Raw genomic sequence first — 19,120 nt, forward strand, 5'->3', positions numbered from 1 at the left:
ACTGCCAAATAAAACCTCCCCTCCCCTGCCCTTCCTTCCTTTTCTTTCCCTTTCTCCTTCTTAGGGGAAAGAAGCAGTGGGGAAAAGAAAAAAGAAAAAGAAAGAAAGAAAGAAAGAAAGAAAGAAAGAAAGAAAGAAAGAAAGAAAGGAAGAAGAAAGAAAGAAAGGAAGAAAGGAAGAAAGGAAGAAAGGAAGAAAGGAAGAAAGGAAGAAAGGAAGAAAGAAAGAAAGAAAGAATTAAAAAAAAGAAAGAAAATAAAAAAAAAAGTAAGTATTTCAGAATTTCTTTGATGGTAATCCAAAATAGTCACACTCTGAAAAAAGTATATTTTTTCTTCATTCTAAGAAAATAAATAAATAAATAAATAAAATAAAATACAAATAAAAAATTCTTTTTTCCCATAGTGATATTGTAATTATCACCAACATCTGATGCAAAACCAAAGCACAGAGAGATTGCTTTTCTAGCCCATTGTCTTGGCAAGAATTTCATTCTTAGTATTTGCACTTTTAGAAAAAGACTGTAAAGACCTTCACTGTGGCCAGGAGAATACATCAGAAAACCTTCTGATAGCTTTGTCCTTGTTTGTCTCTCCTTCTTAGTATAAAAAATGGGGTCAGTCTGTCATGTGGATCTTTAAAATGCCTCCAGTATATTTCCCCACCTGCAGGTATTAAGGGGTCAGGAGACCAAGGTTGCATTTATCACAATTTCTAGAAAAAATGTATTATCTTCTTTAAATATTTTAGGAATGATCTCACTGAAATCTGAATATCATAGTAAGTGACTTTCCCCTTAAATATTAATGAAAAGGAAAACTGAAGGAAACGGCGCTGCATAAAAATCAAGTGCCGTGTAAAAAGAGGCTCTTCATTAATGTGCATGTATACTCCTGTGGCTGCTGTGGACATGACCTCACATTCAGTAAATGTTAATACAGCATCCAAAGAAATAGTCTCTTCAGCAAGCAGCCCTTACAAAAAGACTAATTCTGAAGCTACATCACAAACTTGGTGTTGATTGGCCTTGATCTGACTTAAAACAGAGTGTTTTTTTGTTGTTGTTCTTGTTGTCTGTTTGTTTGTTATTTTCTAATTTCTTGTAGTTTACATTACATTTAGTATAGAGCATTTTGTTTTGTTTTGTTTTCTCCCTTTACTCTGACTTAAACCAAGACGAAGTCAGTCCCTGTGGGTAAAGCTCTGTGTTATGTTCAGGGTTCCATATGTGGAAATTAATGAGATGGATAAAAACAAGTCATGTATTAATTTGACTTGAAATGCTTTCTGTTCTGTGATACTCAGTAGTGAACACTATTTGGAAGAGTTGTGTGGAAATGAATTTTCCATCCAGTGATTTTTTTTCTTGCCACTAGTCTGTCTCAGGACAGTTTCAAGAGCTGTCAAATTTGCAGAGAAAAATGAGGGTGAAAGACCTGAATCTACCCATAGCAGCTAATAGCCCAACCATCAACTGCCATATCAGGGAGCTACTTTTACTTTCCATTCTGGCTTCCAAAGATCAAATCCTTGAACCTTATGACGTATTGTATGAACTCCAAAATATGTGCTGAAGAAGAAAGAGGTTTTCATCTCTCGCAGCTGAAATGTTCCTAGCTTGTAAAAAACAGTTAAATACTAATTAGAGATGAAAATTAAATTCAGATCTCCCTCTGAGATAAGTTTTGAAAATAACTTATTCTGCAGAAATCTTGGGCATTTTTTGACTAATTTCCATTCTGTACCCAACATTTCAAATGGGAATACATGATTTCTGAAAGTGCCTGGCAGTTTTCAACCCATATTTCTGTATGAGTGTTTCTGTGTGTATTTATGAGTAAATCTACCCAAACTGAGTTGTCACAACTTAAACACATAGGTTCTGCCCATTTTGTTTAGTTACAGTTACCTTTATTGTGTTGATTGTAGTGCCTCACGGTGAAGTGCCCTCTTGGACTTACAGCTTTGATAATGTTCATATGGTGAGAGCATTCACCTCAATTCTCTCCGACTCCAGGACAAAAAGGAAAACACAGTATGGGGAGGCAGCAATCAATAGGACATCCCTTCAAAAATCTGCATTTTCAGAGACAAACTGAGTAATTTGCACATAATTATTTAATACTTGCCTTTCCACAATCAGAGGTTAGAGAACATATTGTGTACTAAGAGGCTTTTACGAGTTCACATTTCCATCTGGAGCTGTAAAAAGTGTTTCTAATCTAACACAGGGGCTGCGACATAGAACAAACTGTGCTTTAGTGCATTTTTTATTGGGAACAAACCCGTCCTTTATATTCTGTTATAGTTTTCCTAGGCCTAAAAGCACCGTCAGTGGAAAAGGCAGCATCTCCCAGCACACCAGGTCTGCTAAACTTAATCCCCTTCTGTACAAAAAATGGCGTAAATGGAATTAATTATTTAATATCCCCTTACTGACACAGGGTAGTAAAAAAAGATCAGCTTGATAATGCTTCTTTCTAGCACTTTCTTTCCAGAAGTCTTTAAACCATTGCAGCTGCCTTCTGCAGTGGAGTGGGAGATTGCTGTGCAAGAGAGGACTCCAAAAACCAAGGATAAAACAGTTCTCAAGAGAACAGGTGAGTAGGCTAGGGCAGTGCCAGGAGCAGTGTTTTAACACTCCACTCATATATAGCAGAGCCTGGGCATCATTAATGATCCAGAGCACTGTGAACAGAATGGGCAAATGGAGCATGGCATGCTAGTTATAGGGTGATACAGCAGGTGGGGCAGAAATCCAGATGGAGGGGCCACATCCTTACTGGGCTGACACACACACCCAGACAGACCTCCCAAGATATGACAGAACTGTGCAGACCTTTGGTTGTGGGAAACTCAATATCTGGAAGACACTCAAGGATCTGAGGGGAGAGGGTCTCATGGTATCATGGGTCCCATGTGTCCAGCCTGGCAAACTTTTTCATCAAATAGCCAGGCTGCGTGAAGAAATCATCAGACTGAGCAGCTATTAGTGAGAGATAGATGCACAGTATTGTTCAGTGACATGAGCAGATGAACAACCTTGTCTTAAGTCACCAAAAGGGGAAGAAGCTAAGCAAGCTTCAAACTCCAAAGAAATAAATGGCAAAATTGTGCAAGATGAGGGAGATTGAACCCTTCTCTCTGTTTAGAGCAGAAGGAAGAGCCTCTCCCATGCTCCTAAGGACCCTCTCAACAACAGATGCAAAACTCTGGGGATTGAAAGAGAAGAAAGTGTGGATAATGGTTTAGAATCAGAAAGGGAAATCCATAATTCGCCATGGACCAAAGTCAGAACAAATGCTGCCAAAAAAAAAAAAAAAAAAAAGGTGAAAGGAACTCTACACTAAGAGGCTCTGAAACACTCATTTACTACCCGAATTACCTCTATTAAGAAGTTTGCTGTTTGTGAGGGGCGTGCATTCATGGAATCAGGAAAAGTCTACTCAGTTACGATAAAGCTAGAGGAATTCTATCTGCTCCTGCTCTTTCAAAAACAGCAGACCAGTTGAATGAATGGCTGTAGGGATGGTATTGTGCTTGTGGGCTTAGATACTATAATCTTGGACACACCTTCAAGAGACCAGGCAGTTGACGTCAGATGGGATGCAAATGACCAGGAAGGGTAAAAATATACTGGGCAGTAAGTTGGCTGGGTTGATCACCAGAGCTTTAAACTAGTACTTCTGAGTAAGAAAGAGACATAAAATGCTGTCACTTTAGGAAGCAGCAGGAAAAAAATCAGGTTTGTCCCAGAGGAATTTGGTAGAGCTCCTCCAAGGAGGTAATGATGCTAGTAACCCAGTTGTGGTGCCTTTACACCAATACACATAATATTAGAAATAAATAGGAGTAGATATAAAACATGATGCAATTAGAAATCTATGATATAATTGCAATCATGGAAACATAGTAGGATGAATCATACAACTGGAACACTGCAGTTGAGGGCTACAAGCTTCTTAGATGGAATAGTTAGGGAAAAAGGGGCAGGGATGTTTTTCTCTATATCAAGAGGTGGATAGAGTGCAAAGAGCTGCCTCTCAGAAACAAATATGATCAGACTGGGAACTGGAGGGTTAAAATTAGGTACAAGAGCAATAAAGAGCTTCTGGTGCTTGATGTCTACTGCAGATCATCTGACAAAGAGGAGCCTACTAACAAGGCCTTCTTGCTTCAGCATCAAGAGGCATCGTGCTCACAGACTTTCATCTTGATGGGAGATTTCAACCGCATGGATGTAAGCTGGGAAAACAACATGGAAGGTTGAAAATATTCCAAGAGACTGCTGAAGATAACTACCTGGTCCAGGTATTGGACAGATCAACTAGAGGTGAAGCATTGCTGGACCTGGTGCCCAGCAATGCAGAGAAAATAATTGGAGATGTTAAAGTTGGAGACAGTCTGGACTGTAGAGACCACGTCCTGGTTGAGTTCATGATCTCAAGAAACACAGGCCTAGCAAAGAATTGAGTCAGGACCCTGAACTTCAGAAGAAGGAACTATTGGCAGTTTAAGAATTATTGGAGAAGATTCCTCTGAGAGACTGTTCTTAAGGACATAGGAAAAAATGTACCTGGTAGCTCTATAAGGATATATTTCTGAGACCTTTTCAACCCCCAGCATAATAAATCAAATACAGGAGGCGGGAAATCAGCAAGGCTGAGCAAGAATTGATTGGTCAAATCAAGGGACAAGATGGAAAAGTGCAGATGGTGGAAGCAGGGACATATGGCCTGGGAAGAAGGGATGCCATCCGGACATGCAGGGATGAGATCAGAAAAGCCAAGATGCAGGTGGAGCTGAACTTGATGAGGGATGTGAAAAATAACAAGTCTTTCTTTAGGTATACCGGTCCGAAGAGACAAGCAAACTGGCTTCAACAGACACGGAGAAGGATGACGTACTGAAGAAGTTCTTTTCCTTGATCTTCTCTGCTAGTTAGGCTTATCATGTCTCTTATGTCCCTGAAACTCAAGGTAGGAGTCTTTCACGGTTTTATGATTTTTGGTTATTGGTATTCCACATCGTAACATCATGTAGTGCACTGGGAGTTAAAGAGTTAATGCTCCAATTCTAGGCACCTGTCCGGAAAGAGAATAACAACATATCCCAGAAGACTGCGTTCAGAGAGGAGATATAACCCCTGGCAGGGTCACCTGACTTCTCTTTTTTCCTTCAGCTCTCCTCCCTGCTGCTCGACCTGACTGCACATCTCGCCTCAGCGTTGTGGTATGGCCTTCAGTTCTTGGACACTTTCTCTCTCTTTCATTACATTTGATTTATTACCTTAGATTCTAATTGTATTGTATTATAGTGTGTTATCTTCCATTCCAATACTATATTTAGTAAATTAGTTTGTTTCTCCTCAGATCGTTGCTGCTATTTTTCATTATTCAGGGTCCCCTGTTTCCCCTTTCAGAAGGTGTGGATCTGTGGATCCACATTAGGAAGAAGTGATGCCTGCAGAGAGACATGGATGGACTAGAGAAGTGGGCTGACATGACCCCAGTGCGATTTGGCAAGGCTATGTGCAAGGTGTTACTTGTGTCACATATATTCCTATTATGCATGGGAGAAGAACTCATTGAGAGCAGACCTGCTGAGAAGAACTTTGGAGTCCTGGTGGACAAATAATCCAGGCATGAGCCGTTAGTGTGCACTTGCATCTCAGAAGACAAACTGAATCCTAAGCTGTATCAAATCAGGTGTGGTTAACAGTGCCAGGGAGGTGATTGTCCTCTCTACTCTGCTCTTGTGAGCATCTGGAGTACTGTATCCATGTCTGGGGCCCTATCAGTGCAATCACTGTGTGCATTATTTATAAGTCTGACATTGGTCTAAGCTGTGTAAATGAGCACTGGTTAATGCAGAGGAAATGTAAAAAGTATTCAAACTTTTAAACATAGGGAAATCATATTCATTTAACAGGGAACAGCAAAGCTGGCTGTTTTATTTTTCCTTTGTGTATAAGAAACATACACCATTTTGCTTGACATTCAGTATGAATATGCAAAGGCTTTTGATACATCTGTTGTTAATATGCAAGATAATGAATGTGCTTAAAATTCTGCTCTTCTTGTCTGCTGATTAAATGAAATAAGCAGAACAGTCCACCATATCTATATGCTTTAGAGGACCAATGTTTGCAACAAAGTAGTAACTGTTCACATTACGTTCTGTTTTATTACTATTTTCTGATGGAAAACTGTTTTTTCATGAAGCTCCAAATTTTTCAATGAAAATATCCACCACAAAAAGAAAAACAAAAACACTTAATCTGTTAACCCTTCTTACTGCATTTCAAATGAATAATATTACTGAAGACTGAAGGAGATGTCTAATATTTTACATTGCTTTCTGGAAATAGTGGTGGTTCCTGTTTCCACATGTTCTCCAGTTATTGTGGAGAGGGAATTCATGCTTGGGTAAACACCATGGCCAAGACACTACTGTTCCTCTCCTCACTTCTCTAAAAGGGTAAAATAATTAAACTTATTATTTCATAAGGCAGTTTGGCATATAATTTTGATATAATCATATGGAACTCAAATGACGTAAAGTTACACACAGTACAAAAAATATTGAGATAGAAGCATTTTCAAAAATCTGACCAATTCCATTGTTTGTCTAAAATTAAATCTTAAATCTTTATGAAGATGAATCTATATTACAATGAGTTACTGCATTTTTTTTTCATTAAAATATTGAGGGATTCTAATCCATTAATCCCGATGTTAATTAAAAAAAATCGTTGTCAAAATGATAGACTGTTATTATTATTATCTTTTTTTTATATTCTTTTTCTTTTCAATTATATCTACTCCTTAGAGAAGACACAACCCAGGTGAATTAATTTTTTCTCTCAAGAAAATAGCGAGGACTGAGTTTGCCGAAGAGCTTCTATAAAAGTGGAAAAAGACAAGCTCTCATCTAATAATGTTCCTATTAATACACTTTTCTGTGTGTGCTTTTGCTTTGAACATATAACAGTAATGAAAAAATACAGTGGTAGACACTTGATATTTGTCTATTTATATTTATTTATTAATATATTAATATATTAAACAATATTTATATTGTTTAAAAGGCAGCTAATTTTGGAATAAATAAATAAATAAATAAATAAATAAATAATCCCACAACACTCCAGAGTTCAGTAAAGATGAAAGATACCCCATGAGATTTAAGACACAATTTGGTTGTGCATTTTCAACCCATATGAGTAAGTAGGAAGGGATGGCAATGACAAACTTGCCACTAACACCACATAATGGTGCAATGGGTCACTCTAGTCTGGTGATGTATGCTGTTGTACGAAAAAAAGATTTTTCTATATCCACATGAGTTATTTAAATTGCTCTTCCATGTCAGAACACTGAGCCTACCACAGCGGTGGCCAGCATAATATGGGATAGGATATGAGGTCCCCAAGTTGTGGTGCTCCAGAGCCATGGGGTGGATTTTCTGCTAATATTAAGAAAGTGACACCCTAGCTACTTGATCTGCTGTCTAAATCAGTTCTCCATCTACAATATTAACAGTACCATACATTGTATGGTTAGATTAAATAAAGACTGAAAGCTCTTAAATACAGAGTATCAGAATGCATTAAAATAGTTATGCATCAAAATTAAAACAAGACAGTTTTAAAATATCTATTGTGGACCGAAGATCAGCTACAAAAGAATGTGGTTCTGGAAGAATGTTCTTTATTTCTGGCAGCCCTATGAAACTAGCAGTAGGACTGCTGGCACTGTCTTCTAGGTCTTGGGGGATGCTTTTAATCCAACAAGGCACTGCTATTATTAGGAAGGCTGCAGTGTAACTACACCATCATTGCATTCTGTCAGTTTAGTTTTGCATGAACCATTTGGTTCATGACGCTCTAAATTTAATACTGTGCTACAGATAAACTAGAAACAGAATAAATATTGTAAGAACAAAGCTGTCACAGAAACACACTCTGAGTGTTTCGACCCCATTCAAAGGCCCTTCACTATAATTGTCTCTGACAGAAGGCCCCTGTACAGTGAGTACTTTAGTTGCCAATGACCTTAAACACGATTATCATTAGCCTTCTTGTAATACTCTCTCTTCCTTGAACTCAAATTACTGTGCTTCTCAGATGGATTTATAAAGGCAGTTCAATACTGTAGTTAGAATAATCCGAGCTGTTTGAATCAATGCTGTGTCCTTTGTAAATAAAGCTGTTCTGAAATGCATGCTGTAATAATTATATCCATAATTTGTTACAGTTATTGTAATAAATTTGACTATAATAATTTGAATTATTGTTGCAAAGAAGCCACAAGGATTACTTGATTACTTAATCAAGTAATAATTTATGCTGATAAATATATCAGGGCCATTCCTAAAGTTAGGGTTTGTTTAAGCCAAACATTTAAATAATTAAACAGTTGTTCAGAGACAATAAAGCTACTTTGACTTGAAAACAAAACTCACTTACCATTTGTAAACGTGTATAAACTTAAAAAAAAAAAAAAAGAGCAAAAGAAAAATATGTTTGTTTTTTTTTCCTTCACTCATTGTTCCCAAACCTGACAGCCTGCCAAAGGCAGAGAAAAAAGCCCTTGACCAGACACCCTGAAAAGGTTCAGACATTCTTTACTACAGATCCCATTATTGATGATTTTAATGGAGATTGGATGTGGTTTTGTTTTGTATTGCTTCGTTTTCATACCTAAAATTTAACTTCTAATTCAGATAGAAGCCAGGGAAAGTCAGTAGTCCTTGTTAATTACAGTTGTGACGGTAACCTGTAATACTTAATTTTTAGTTTTTCTTGTAACCATTATTCGTTTGCCTGTATCAGAAAACAGGTGGGGCACCCAATGTTTGAAAAAATAATAGCTGGTGATGTAATTTCAATTTAGGCATCTGAAAACCGAATTTTCAAACTGCATTTTATTTTCTCTCTATATTAACTTACTGATAATTTAATGGAATGTATGTTGGATTTTTTTCTTTTTTTTTTTTTTTTTTATTTAGCCAGATACTATTCTCAGCACTACAAAATCACAAAGATCAAAATCTGTATCAGCAGCATGCATACTCTGTGGGTTCACCAAGGCATCACAACATCATTTATTGTCTTATTTTTCTCCTTTACCTTTTATTTTCCTTCCTAAATTTCAAAACAAATATAGATAAAGTAATTCCAGTTGAAAATGTCCAAACATTGTTTGTGGAGGACAAACTTTGGATCTCAAACTTTTGCTACATAAGCATATGTCTGAGATACTGCAATGATAAAAGTCTTTATCTACCATTTACATGCAGTGTGGCCCACTGAAATATCCAGTTTGCATTAAACCAGTTGAAAGTCTGCATGATAAAATGTCTGAGCAGCAACTATTTTATTAGCCAGCTGTGGTTTTGTCTGGGTCTCACTGAAATGACTTGGTGTCTTACTCTCCATGAAACTCATAGGTGGTACTTATCTCCTAAAAAGAGCAGCAAGGAAAATTTGCCAATAGCTATAAAACAAGCAGTGAAATTTATGATGTCCGGACTTGTAATTCCACTTACTTCCCCTCAGGGAAAATTCCTTCTTTCATTGCCACCTTATCAGGGTCTGTTGGTTTTACCCCTCAAGTGACAGAGAAGTCACAACTTCTTTCATCAGTGCAAAAGACTGTATAAATTCTTTTTTTTTTTTTTTTTTTTTTGGGGGGGGGGGGTATTGCGTCATCCTCATATGGAGGAATAGTACAGAGAAGTGGACAAAAATTCAGCTTTTGCCATCACTGTGGTCTTTAATTCAATATGTTCAAGTAATGATTTAAAACAGCATGGCCTGAATAAATACAAAGAAGAGAAAATCATAGAACAAAAAAAGAAAAAAAATGATACACATATTCTTTATGAGAAAAGATGTTTTACATACAGTAAAGCACAAAACACTTGGCTGAAAACATTCTGCTTTCTAATCTTTAGAGCCAAAGAAAACTGAGGTTCTTTTACAGGACCTCCACCCTTAGGTTGTTCATTAATTACACTCTCTCTGTGGCCTCATCTGTATTTGGAAAAAAAAAAAAAAAAGTATATGGGTTTTCACAATTTCAAACTTAATCATCATTTTTTACAATGGAGAATATAGGGAACAGGAGTCTTTCTATAAAACAAGGCACTGTTTCCTATCTCATATTTAAATGTGGGATGACACATGGAGAATTTTCCCAAGAATCTTTAATTAAGCAAAACAAATCAGAGAAAATAAGCATATTGACTCCTGATGTTACAATCCGGTAACACTTTGAGGACATGTTTTAATCTGACATCAGAAGAACTTCATACATCGTCTCTCTGATGGTTGCAGAAATCGCCAGAAGCTAACAAGAGAGAATAAGTGCCAGGAAGAAACCACATAGCAAATGTGCCATAGTCTGGTATAGGAGGAAAATGAAAAATAATTCTAAAACGAAAAGAAAATACATCTGGGGGAACACAGTTGCTCATGAATGACAGCAAGGAGATGGGGCCCATTCATTCAAAAATTTGCATTACCTTGATACAACTTTCTTGCAAGTTGATGAAATTGTTTTCAAATCTTATACTTGAAATCATACAATACACAAATGTAGAAGATATGTTACTATGAGTATCATGATGATGTTCATTACAATTGGTGTTGTCTGGACTGTGAAAAAAGAGAGAGCAGTCCACCCCAAGAGAATTAGGGATAGGACAACTAAAGAGCACTTGGTGGTAGGGGTCCACTACAGGCCACCTGAAGGGTGTAGGGAAGCCTACTGATGAGGCTGCTTTCCTTCAGCTGCAGGAGGTGTCACTCTTGCAGGCATTTATCCTGGTGGGGGATTTCAACCACATCTCTACTCTGCCCTCATAAGGCCCCAGCTGGAGTACTGCATCCAAGTCTGGCATCCCCAATACAGGAAAGATGTGGAGCTGCTGCAGAAGGTCCGGAGGAGGGCCACAAATAACATCGGAGAGCTGGAGCACCTTCTCTGCTAAGACAAGCTGAGGGATCGGGACTTGTTTGGCCTGGAGAAGAGAAAGCTGCAAGGAGACCTCATCACAGCCTTCCACTATTTAAAAGTAGATTTGAAAAGGAGAGGAATCAATTTTTATAAGGGTAGACAGTGACAGGACAAGGGGGAATGGTTTTAAGCTCAAGGAGGGAAGGTTTAGATTGGACGCCAAGGCGAAGATCTGTACAGAGTTTGTGGTAAGGTACTGAACGGGCTGTGCAGAGTGGTGGATGCTTCAAGACCAGGCTGGATGGGGTTCAGGGCAATCTGAGCTAGTACCAGATCTGGAGGTTGGTGACCCTGCCAGTGGCAGAGGGGTTGGAACTTGATACTTGGGATCCTTTCTGACCCAAGCTATTCTATGATTCTATGATTCTGTATTAAAAAAGACTTGACCCAGTACTGACCTCCAGCAAACACTACTATCCACGTGCCTCCAACTAGGCTCTGTGATCACAGCCCTTCAAGCTATGATAGTTAGCCAGTTGTCAATCCACCTGACTATCCACTCTTCTACCCCACACTTCTAATAACCATTAATACCCTTGTCAAATTTAATTAAATTGTAAATAAAAGCTGAATTCTAAAGGTTCTACACATCTGGATGAGAGAAACAATATTTTAAATGTCACTATTACAAATAGAAAAAACTCAGCTCTTACTGGTTAAATTTGGATGCTTGTGGCATCTGGTCAGTCAGCAAGCATCTATCTGTAGGTTGCCCTCAGTGTATATTCTAATTCTTCCCAGATGTAAGAGAAAAATACAGAGCCAGAGGAGAGAAAATGAGCTTAGTCACTCAGAAGTTTGACAGAATTATGTGGAAAGGAGACAACACAGAATCAAGGGAAATGAATGGGAAATGAATGTCCATAATGAGCTAAAAGATTTGGGGCCATGAGAGGAACCTAATACTAGTCACTTATGAAAAATTTTAGTACTTATGAGGAAACTGCTATGACAGGAGTATCACTGGATGCAGTTGAAGAAATCGTGATTATTACTGTAGAAGTAACAAAGTAGATGAAGGACACAAATCCATTACTCTCATTAGTTCCATTATTCTTTTTCTTTTTCTTTTTTCCCATAAAACAACTTCTACCTATTGAGGGACTTGTTTAATAATAAGCACTTCAGCATCATCTTCCCAAGTCCTTCTTTTCTGTAAAATATTCATGTTGTGGGATTGTTGCCTTTCGCAGGCAACCGTGATGTTCGTTGCTTAGGGGAGCCTGCGGCTTGGCCATATACCGAGGTGACACCAATATGATGAGCGGTAAAATGGCCCCTATATTCACTACTAAACACAGCTTATATTACATTTTTACCTACAAAACCGTGTTGTCATGTCCCACTCTGATTGGTTCATACCAGACAACACCGTGCCCTCTTTGGCCGTCTGCACATTCTTTTCTCATCCTTCTTCTCCTGTTTTCTCTGCATCAAGGTCAGCACGATAGCACTGTCTCTCTATGCTTAGGGAGAGGCCTGTCCCGTACATTCCGTGCCCCCGCAAGACGCTTACTACAACAGGGATAAATAAGTACTTTATTAGTTGGCAGTAAGAGGGAAAGGAAAATGTAGAGATATAGAAAACAAAAGAAAAAAATTTACAAGTTGAAAATAAATGAGAAGTTGTTAACACACTGTAGATGTAAAAACATGTTTTAAATGAAAGCACAAAGAAGAGTAAGAAGAACTTGCCACTGTACTTTTGACTTCAGTAAATCTGTGTTTTTTAATGAGTCAAGAATTTTTGTTATGTATAATTGTTGAGCTGAAGCATTTTGTGAATATAAAATTTATATTTGATTTTTACTATTATAATTGTAAATAAGATAATTAAGCACGGTCATCTTTAGTGGGGAGAGTGTTAGAACAGTATTAAATGCAGAAAATAGTTTTATCAAGTTGACAACAAAACTGTAATCAGTAGATAGAGGAAAATATTAACACTGCTTAGCAGGATGTATCATTTACTTCCATACTTAAAGGGTAAAGCTATCAGAAGCAGGTTAATGCCTCTGGATGCTCTGCTAAAGTCCAAAATGGGAGAAATGGGAGCTGAGGAGTGTTTGGCTTTGGAAACTCTTTTTTAATTATTTTTTTTTATTTTTATTTTTTTCCTCCAAAGCATTCTATTCACCTACTGAGAGGCTGCACAGAAACCAGTGACACCAGCTTTTCAGCTACTAGGATATCCCAGGTGAGAAATAGTGGCTATCATAAAAAGGCCATTTTCCTGCCCCTTTTGTGATGGCTCTGCATCATTATGGCAACGCAGTGCTACACAGGCATGGCTTTTACAAGAATGTGATAAACATCATAACTGTGTTCTGGTATCCTCTACTCGTTTGTTCTTGTTATTTATTCTATCACATCCTTCCTGGGCACACAGCAATTTGCATTACTCATATTTTCAACTACTCAATGTTTTTCTCTTGCCAGAAAATTAGAAGGATCCTATCTGTCCAGTCAAAATATGTCCTTTGGCCCCTCAACAGCTCTTTGTTGACTAGAAAAATGTGGCTACTTACTGCCGCTGTAGATATTCTTCTCTTTTTAGCTCAGATATCTCCTTCCTTCTTCTACTATCACCTCGAATGCAGTACACTTTATATAGCTCTTGCTGATCGAACATTTACCTTTTTTTTTCTTACTTCTTTTACCCATTATACAAGTAGCGGTGTGGGGTACATCAAAGTGAACTCATTTCCTGAGAGCTGATCAAACTCTTAATGACATACATAATACAATTCTTTCCTTGTGTTTCTTTTCTCTACACCTACATTTTTTATCCCTTTCAATTCCCCGATGCCCTTCTTTTGTCTCTTTCTACCTAGTTCACTGTATACATGATCCGCAGCATCTTTTATCTCTTTGCTACCTCTTTCTCAGCTTCTCTCTTGTAGAAATCTCACTGGCACAGTTTCTTTGTCTTTTTGAAGCACTGTAGGATTTTTTTTTTTTTTCTTCTTTTTTCCCCCTGAATCAGTTACATATCCACTTTTAGCACATTTTTCTTGACAATTTACAAGAACCTCTTCCTCTGGGCTGAACTATCTGTCATGATATATTCTTCAAATATATATATAATGTGTGTACAAATTTCTGTTTATTTCATCATATCACACTGGCCTTTACTCCACTGGAAATTTTACTTGAAATCAAAAAATGCATGGACAAATCAGCTATATATTTAAACTCTGACATGGGTCTGGATTGCCAGCTGTCTGGCTTAGTCTACAGAAGAAAGAAATCTCTTTTTTTTTCAATTCAACTTTGATGTCTGGGAAATGTGGACACTAGCCTCATGCAATTTCACCTCTATTGCAAACTCTTGTTTTGAAAAGCCTACTGTTTAAATCTTCAGCAGCTGCATATCAGATTAGAAAGATTAGAATGATCTTTCGTGCCTTTTGGAAGTAATCAGCAACTGGTGATTCTTGTAGGCCGCTCTGTTGGAGGCACTGCAGCAAGCACTCCTCTGTGCTCACTGTTAGCCTTGCAATTACATGCATATGAGCTAAACAGAACACTTTTTACCTGAATGTGCAAAAGGTTATTCTCATATCTCATATGTATCTTCGTTTAATTTTAAGTAGCTGAGATACTTATACAAAATTATGAGATGTGGTTTCAGTCAGTAACTGTGTGGAAGAAAATCATGCTCATTAAACATGTCATGAAATCACATGCAGTTGTCACTTTCTAATTTGTGCTGTTTTGTATTGGTAGATCAGTGCATACAATAAGTTCTTGGTGCTGCAAGTTGAGTGAATAAATTGTGCATATTTAATTACATGACATATACACATATATGTTAACATACAGCTCTGTTTAAATTTCTGTGACTAGGATCAACTGAAATTAATGTGCAGCAAATGGACTGCGAAAGAAAGGAAGAAAGGAAGAAAGGAAGAAAGGAAGAAAGGAAGAAAGGAAGAAAGGAAGAAAGAAAGAAAGAAAGAGAGAAAGAAAGAGAGAAAGAGAGAAAGAAAGAGAGAAAGAAAGAGAGAAAGAAAGAGAGAAAGAAAGAAAGAAAGAAAGAAAGAAAGAAAGAAAGAAAGAAAGAAAGAAAGAAAGAAAGAAAGAAAGAGAGAAAGAAAGAAAGAAAGAGAGAAAGAGAAAGAAAGAAAGAAAGAAAGAAAGAAAGAAAGAAAGAAAGAAAGAAAGAAAGAAAGAGAGAAAGAGAGAAAGAGAGAAAGAAAGAAAGAAAGAGAAAGAAAGAAAGAAAGAGAGAAAGAGAGAAAGAGAGAAAGAGAGAAAGAAAGAAAGAAAGAAAGAAAGAAAGAAAGAAAGAAAGAAAGAAAGAAAGAAAGAAAGAAAGAAAGAAAGAAAGAAGGAAAGAAAGAAAGAAGGAAAGAAAGAAAGAAGGAAAGAAAGAAAGAAAGAAAGAAAGAAAGAAAGAAAGAAAGAAAGAAAGAAAGAAAGAAGGAAAGAAAGAAGGAAAGAAAGAAGGAAAGAAAGAAGGAAAGAAGGAAAGAAAGAAGGAAAGAAAGAAGGAAAGAAGGAAAGAAAGAAAGAAAGAAAGAAAGAAAGAAAGAAAGAAAGAAAGAAAGAAAGAAAGAAAGAAAGAAAGAAAGAAAGAAAGAAAGAAAGAAAGAAAGAAAGAAAGAAAGAAAGAAAGAAACTGATTTTTGCCAACCATTTCTGCCTGATTACCAAATCCATGGGAATTTAACTGCTTTGTACAACTCAACAAGACAGAGTTCCAGCAAGGAGAAATAAATTTGGAATTTCACGTAATTCAGTGAAAAAATTTTAAGAACTCAGGAGAAGAATATCTGCTTTCTAATTTTAACTATCATTTAAGAAAAGATACAGAAGTACCTGACTCTGGTTTTTCATCAAGGACCTTTGGATTATCATCAGTAATTTATGATTGCTGATTTAAAAGAGGTTGACACGATGTTCATCCACTTACAGTTTTACACATTAAGTCCTTACTGGGAATGTACCTCTTTGAAATAATTGTTTAGCTTAAAAGTTAGTGTAAAAGAGTTCATTTTATAATTTCTATAAACTTCTATTGGTTTTACTAAAAAATAATTTTTTAAATAAAATAAAATAAAAAATAAAATAAAAACTACTGGACAGTTGATTCTTTTCAGAGTAATTTGCATTAAGCTTTCAAAATGTTTAAAAACATGGAGAGAAATATCTTTGAAAACCAAGGTTGCCATGTGCACTTCTCTGCATAAACCAATGACTGTCTCCTTTTCCTGCAAGGCCAGTGAAGATTGATTTCTCCTGCAAGACTTAGCTACAGTAGGAAAGTTTTGATGTAGTTTTGCATGCTCTACTCAGCAATCATATTACACTGTACTGCTCTCTCCTACATCAAAGTAGGAAGTTTTTAATAAACTCTTGGTCTTTGCTATGAAACCAAATCCTTTATTATCTAGTCGAGCAAAGTATGTTTCATCATTCAGTGCTTGTTCACCAGTACTTCTTTCACCTTTGGTTCAAAGTCACAACAATGACTTTGTTTATCTTGCCACTATATATTCAGCTGTGCTTTCTGACCAACACTCGTTGCCCTAAACCCTTACCACAAGAAACCCCATATTGCAGGTCATGGATTTCTTGTCTGAACAGAAACCTCCCTGCAAAGGCTCCAGTTTTGGTGAGCTGGCAGCCTGGGTGTTGTTTCCACTCTCTTGCTGTACTTGACTACTGATGATGAATGATTCCTCATTTGCATTCCCAAAGATGACTCATTTAAGAAAAACGAACTAACAAACAAAGAAACAAGCAGAAGGGGAAGGGGGAGGAGGTTAGCCACATCTGTGTTCAAATCTGTGCTTCAATTTCCTGGGAAGTCTTTATAAGTACAATAAAGGGACAGGCCCTCTTCCTTACAATTTTCTTTCTAAGCATAGTCCTGAAGGCACAGAGGGAAAAAGAAAGAAGAATAGATCATGAGGGGGAAAAAAAAAAAAAAAAAAAAATACAATATCTGTATTGGTACAGTTATATTACCAGAGCTAGGGTTGGTGGATCACTTTATAATGAGCTGTAAAAGCTCAGGGATTGTGGCAGAGTGGAGAGGAGAAGAGTTACCTTAGCCTATTCTTTGGTTATGTTCAATTCTACTAAACATAAACATATTAAATCTGTTTTTGTGTGACAGTTCTCTGTGTGAGCTGCTGTTTACAGTTAGTATACACTCACTATGTTTGTTTGCCCAAAACTAATCTTCACTCTAAAACATGTGGCTTTTTTTCCCTCTACAGTCAATTACATTGCCAATTTTGTTAATTTTTAGAGGACTAAACTTACTTAAATTGAATCTCACTATTTTACACTCGCCATGTTGAATCCCTCAGTAGCCTGTTCTGGAAGAACTTGAGCAGTGCTTTCTAAATAATAGCATAGGCTGACATTGGTTTCAGCTATTTTTTCAACTTTTTCCTCTATATTTTTAAAAGTCGTTAAGGAACTAAAAATACTTAGAATTAAGATTAAAGGGTCATCCCTCACTCCCAATATTTAACCAAGAACAACTGCCCTCTCTCCTTTCCCATGTGGCACAGAAGCATTCTTAAGATTTTTTCATGATCTAATACTAAACCAAAGGAAATTATGCTGTCACCACTCAACTTTGAAATACTTTGAAATACTACTTTGATGCCATATATAAAGATCTGGGCCTCCAGTCACTAGCATTTATTGTAGGTTTATTGGCTAATAAAGAAGACCTGAATTATTATTCTTATTATTATTAATATTTTACCTTCCTACATCTAAGGGCCCTTTGCATTTTTTCAAAGTTATTAGAGAATTAGGTTTAATTGCACATGCAGTTTAATCATTTGTAGCCTCCCTGCCTCGAATGCATGCTGTGTACTCACAGTTTGCTGCACTATAACTGCAAAACTTTGTGGCTCTTTGCTGCTCCTTATCAGGGATGAGTGCTCCTTGCTGCAGAGAGAGGCAGTTCTCAAACCTCCTTCCAGTCTCAGTAAATCTGCTCTCAGGATCTTTATTTGAGTGATGACTCTGGGAGTGGGTTGTTCTTATTTTTCCTACTGATACTCACATTTCTTATGCTGAACGTATGTACAGTGTACATCAGGTCACCTCAGCCAAAACATTTACCAAATAGCAAACAATAGTAGTTGCAGCTGAGCTTGTTTCTGGAACAGTGAAAGCATTAAGTCTCTTTAAAAAAAAAAAAAAAAAAAAAAAAAAGTCATATTGTGAGAGTTTCTGTCTATGGAAAAGTGCTATTGAACCTAGAAAGCCCTACCTGGATTTGATGAATTGGAGTTAAGCAGATATATTTTCTTTTTTTTTTTTCCAAAAAAATATAATTAGAAAGATGATCATATTATTCTCAAAGAAACAGAGACAAAATATGGGAAGAGGAAAAAGAATCTGACACATAGAGAATATATTCATAACTTGCATAATTATGTAGAGCATTCATAAATTCATATGATACTATTGCAATGACATCTATTGAACTGTGTTTCCTGCTGCATCTTCAAACCATATTCAGTTCATTCACTTGGATGACAGACATCAGTGGAGGAGCAGAGGCTTAGCATTAATGAGGGAAACATAGTTCTCTTACAAATGTAGGAGACATTTAAAGATATTGCTAGATCACAATATAATTTTTTTTAGAATATTTTTCTCTCACGTCTGCTTCCTTTTTTTCTCTTCCACATATTCAACACTGCCACTGATCATTCCAATCAGGAGAAAATATGACATCTAAGCCAGGAAAACATGATGTCTGCATTAATTTATTCTCCTTTCTGCATGGGAATTAAGCCAAACTGAAGGGCTTCCAAAAACCTCTCTCCCTCCCTTTCATTTTTCTTGCTTGTTCCTTCCAGACAGTGAGTTTACAGAAACAGCTCAAAAAGCAATGGCTGAAAGGTTCTCAGAGTTGAACCTATTACTCTGACTGATTGTATTCACCTTAACAGAAGCTATAACACTGATATATGGTGTCAGCAATAAATATGTTAAGAACAAAAAAGTGTTGAAGAAAAAGGTTTAACATGGCTTGAAAATTTTTTGCCATCTGTCCACTGTGATAAAGGCATGTCCCTTAGAGTGGGTTGGCTCCACATTGCAAGGGCTCTGAT

The 19,120-nt window shown here is 36.9% G+C and overlaps 1 protein-coding gene across 3 annotated transcripts; it reads left to right on the forward strand.

Moving 5' to 3' along the window:
* Window positions 1-236: 236 nt before the first annotated feature.
* On the forward strand, window positions 237-16,382 carry LOC121108454 (RNA-binding protein 25-like). Of its 3 annotated transcripts, none has more exons than XR_005842974.2 (3): window positions 237-2,600; window positions 4,135-4,979; window positions 5,081-9,709. XR_005842974.2 is itself a non-coding variant. In XM_046905804.1 (3 exons), the coding sequence occupies exons 1-3, from the start codon at window positions 4,953-4,955 to the stop codon at window positions 15,744-15,746; spliced, it is 972 nt and encodes a 323-aa protein (XP_046761760.1). In that variant the 5' UTR covers window positions 4,835-4,952; the 3' UTR covers window positions 15,747-16,382. The 3 variants fall into 3 exon arrangements, 2 of the variants coding, with proteins under 2 accessions (XP_046761760.1, XP_046761761.1); XM_046905804.1 differs by lacking the exons at window positions 237-2,600; window positions 5,081-9,709 and adding exons at window positions 13,150-13,221; window positions 14,874-16,382 and having other exon boundaries at window positions 4,835-4,979; XM_046905805.1 differs by lacking the exons at window positions 237-2,600; window positions 4,135-4,979; window positions 5,081-9,709 and adding exons at window positions 12,456-12,704; window positions 13,150-13,221; window positions 14,874-16,382.
* Window positions 16,383-19,120: the final 2,738 nt, after the last annotated feature.

The sequence above is a fragment of the Gallus gallus genome, chromosome Z, assembly GCF_016699485.2.
Source record: "Gallus gallus isolate bGalGal1 chromosome Z, bGalGal1.mat.broiler.GRCg7b, whole genome shotgun sequence".
Taxonomy (NCBI): domain Eukaryota; kingdom Metazoa; phylum Chordata; class Aves; order Galliformes; family Phasianidae; genus Gallus; species Gallus gallus.

Excerpts from the sequence above, each read along its gene's own strand:
- LOC121108454 (XM_046905804.1), top strand. The coding sequence starts at position 4,953 with ATGTCTCTTATGTCCCTGAAACTCAAG. Across the intron at positions 4,980-13,149 it reads TTATGTCCCTGAAACTCAAG|CATTCTATTCACCTACTGAG; the intron begins GTAGGAGTCTTT and ends TTTCCTCCAAAG. Across the intron at positions 13,222-14,873 it reads CAGCTACTAGGATATCCCAG|GATCAACTGAAATTAATGTG; the intron begins GTGAGAAATAGT and ends TTCTGTGACTAG.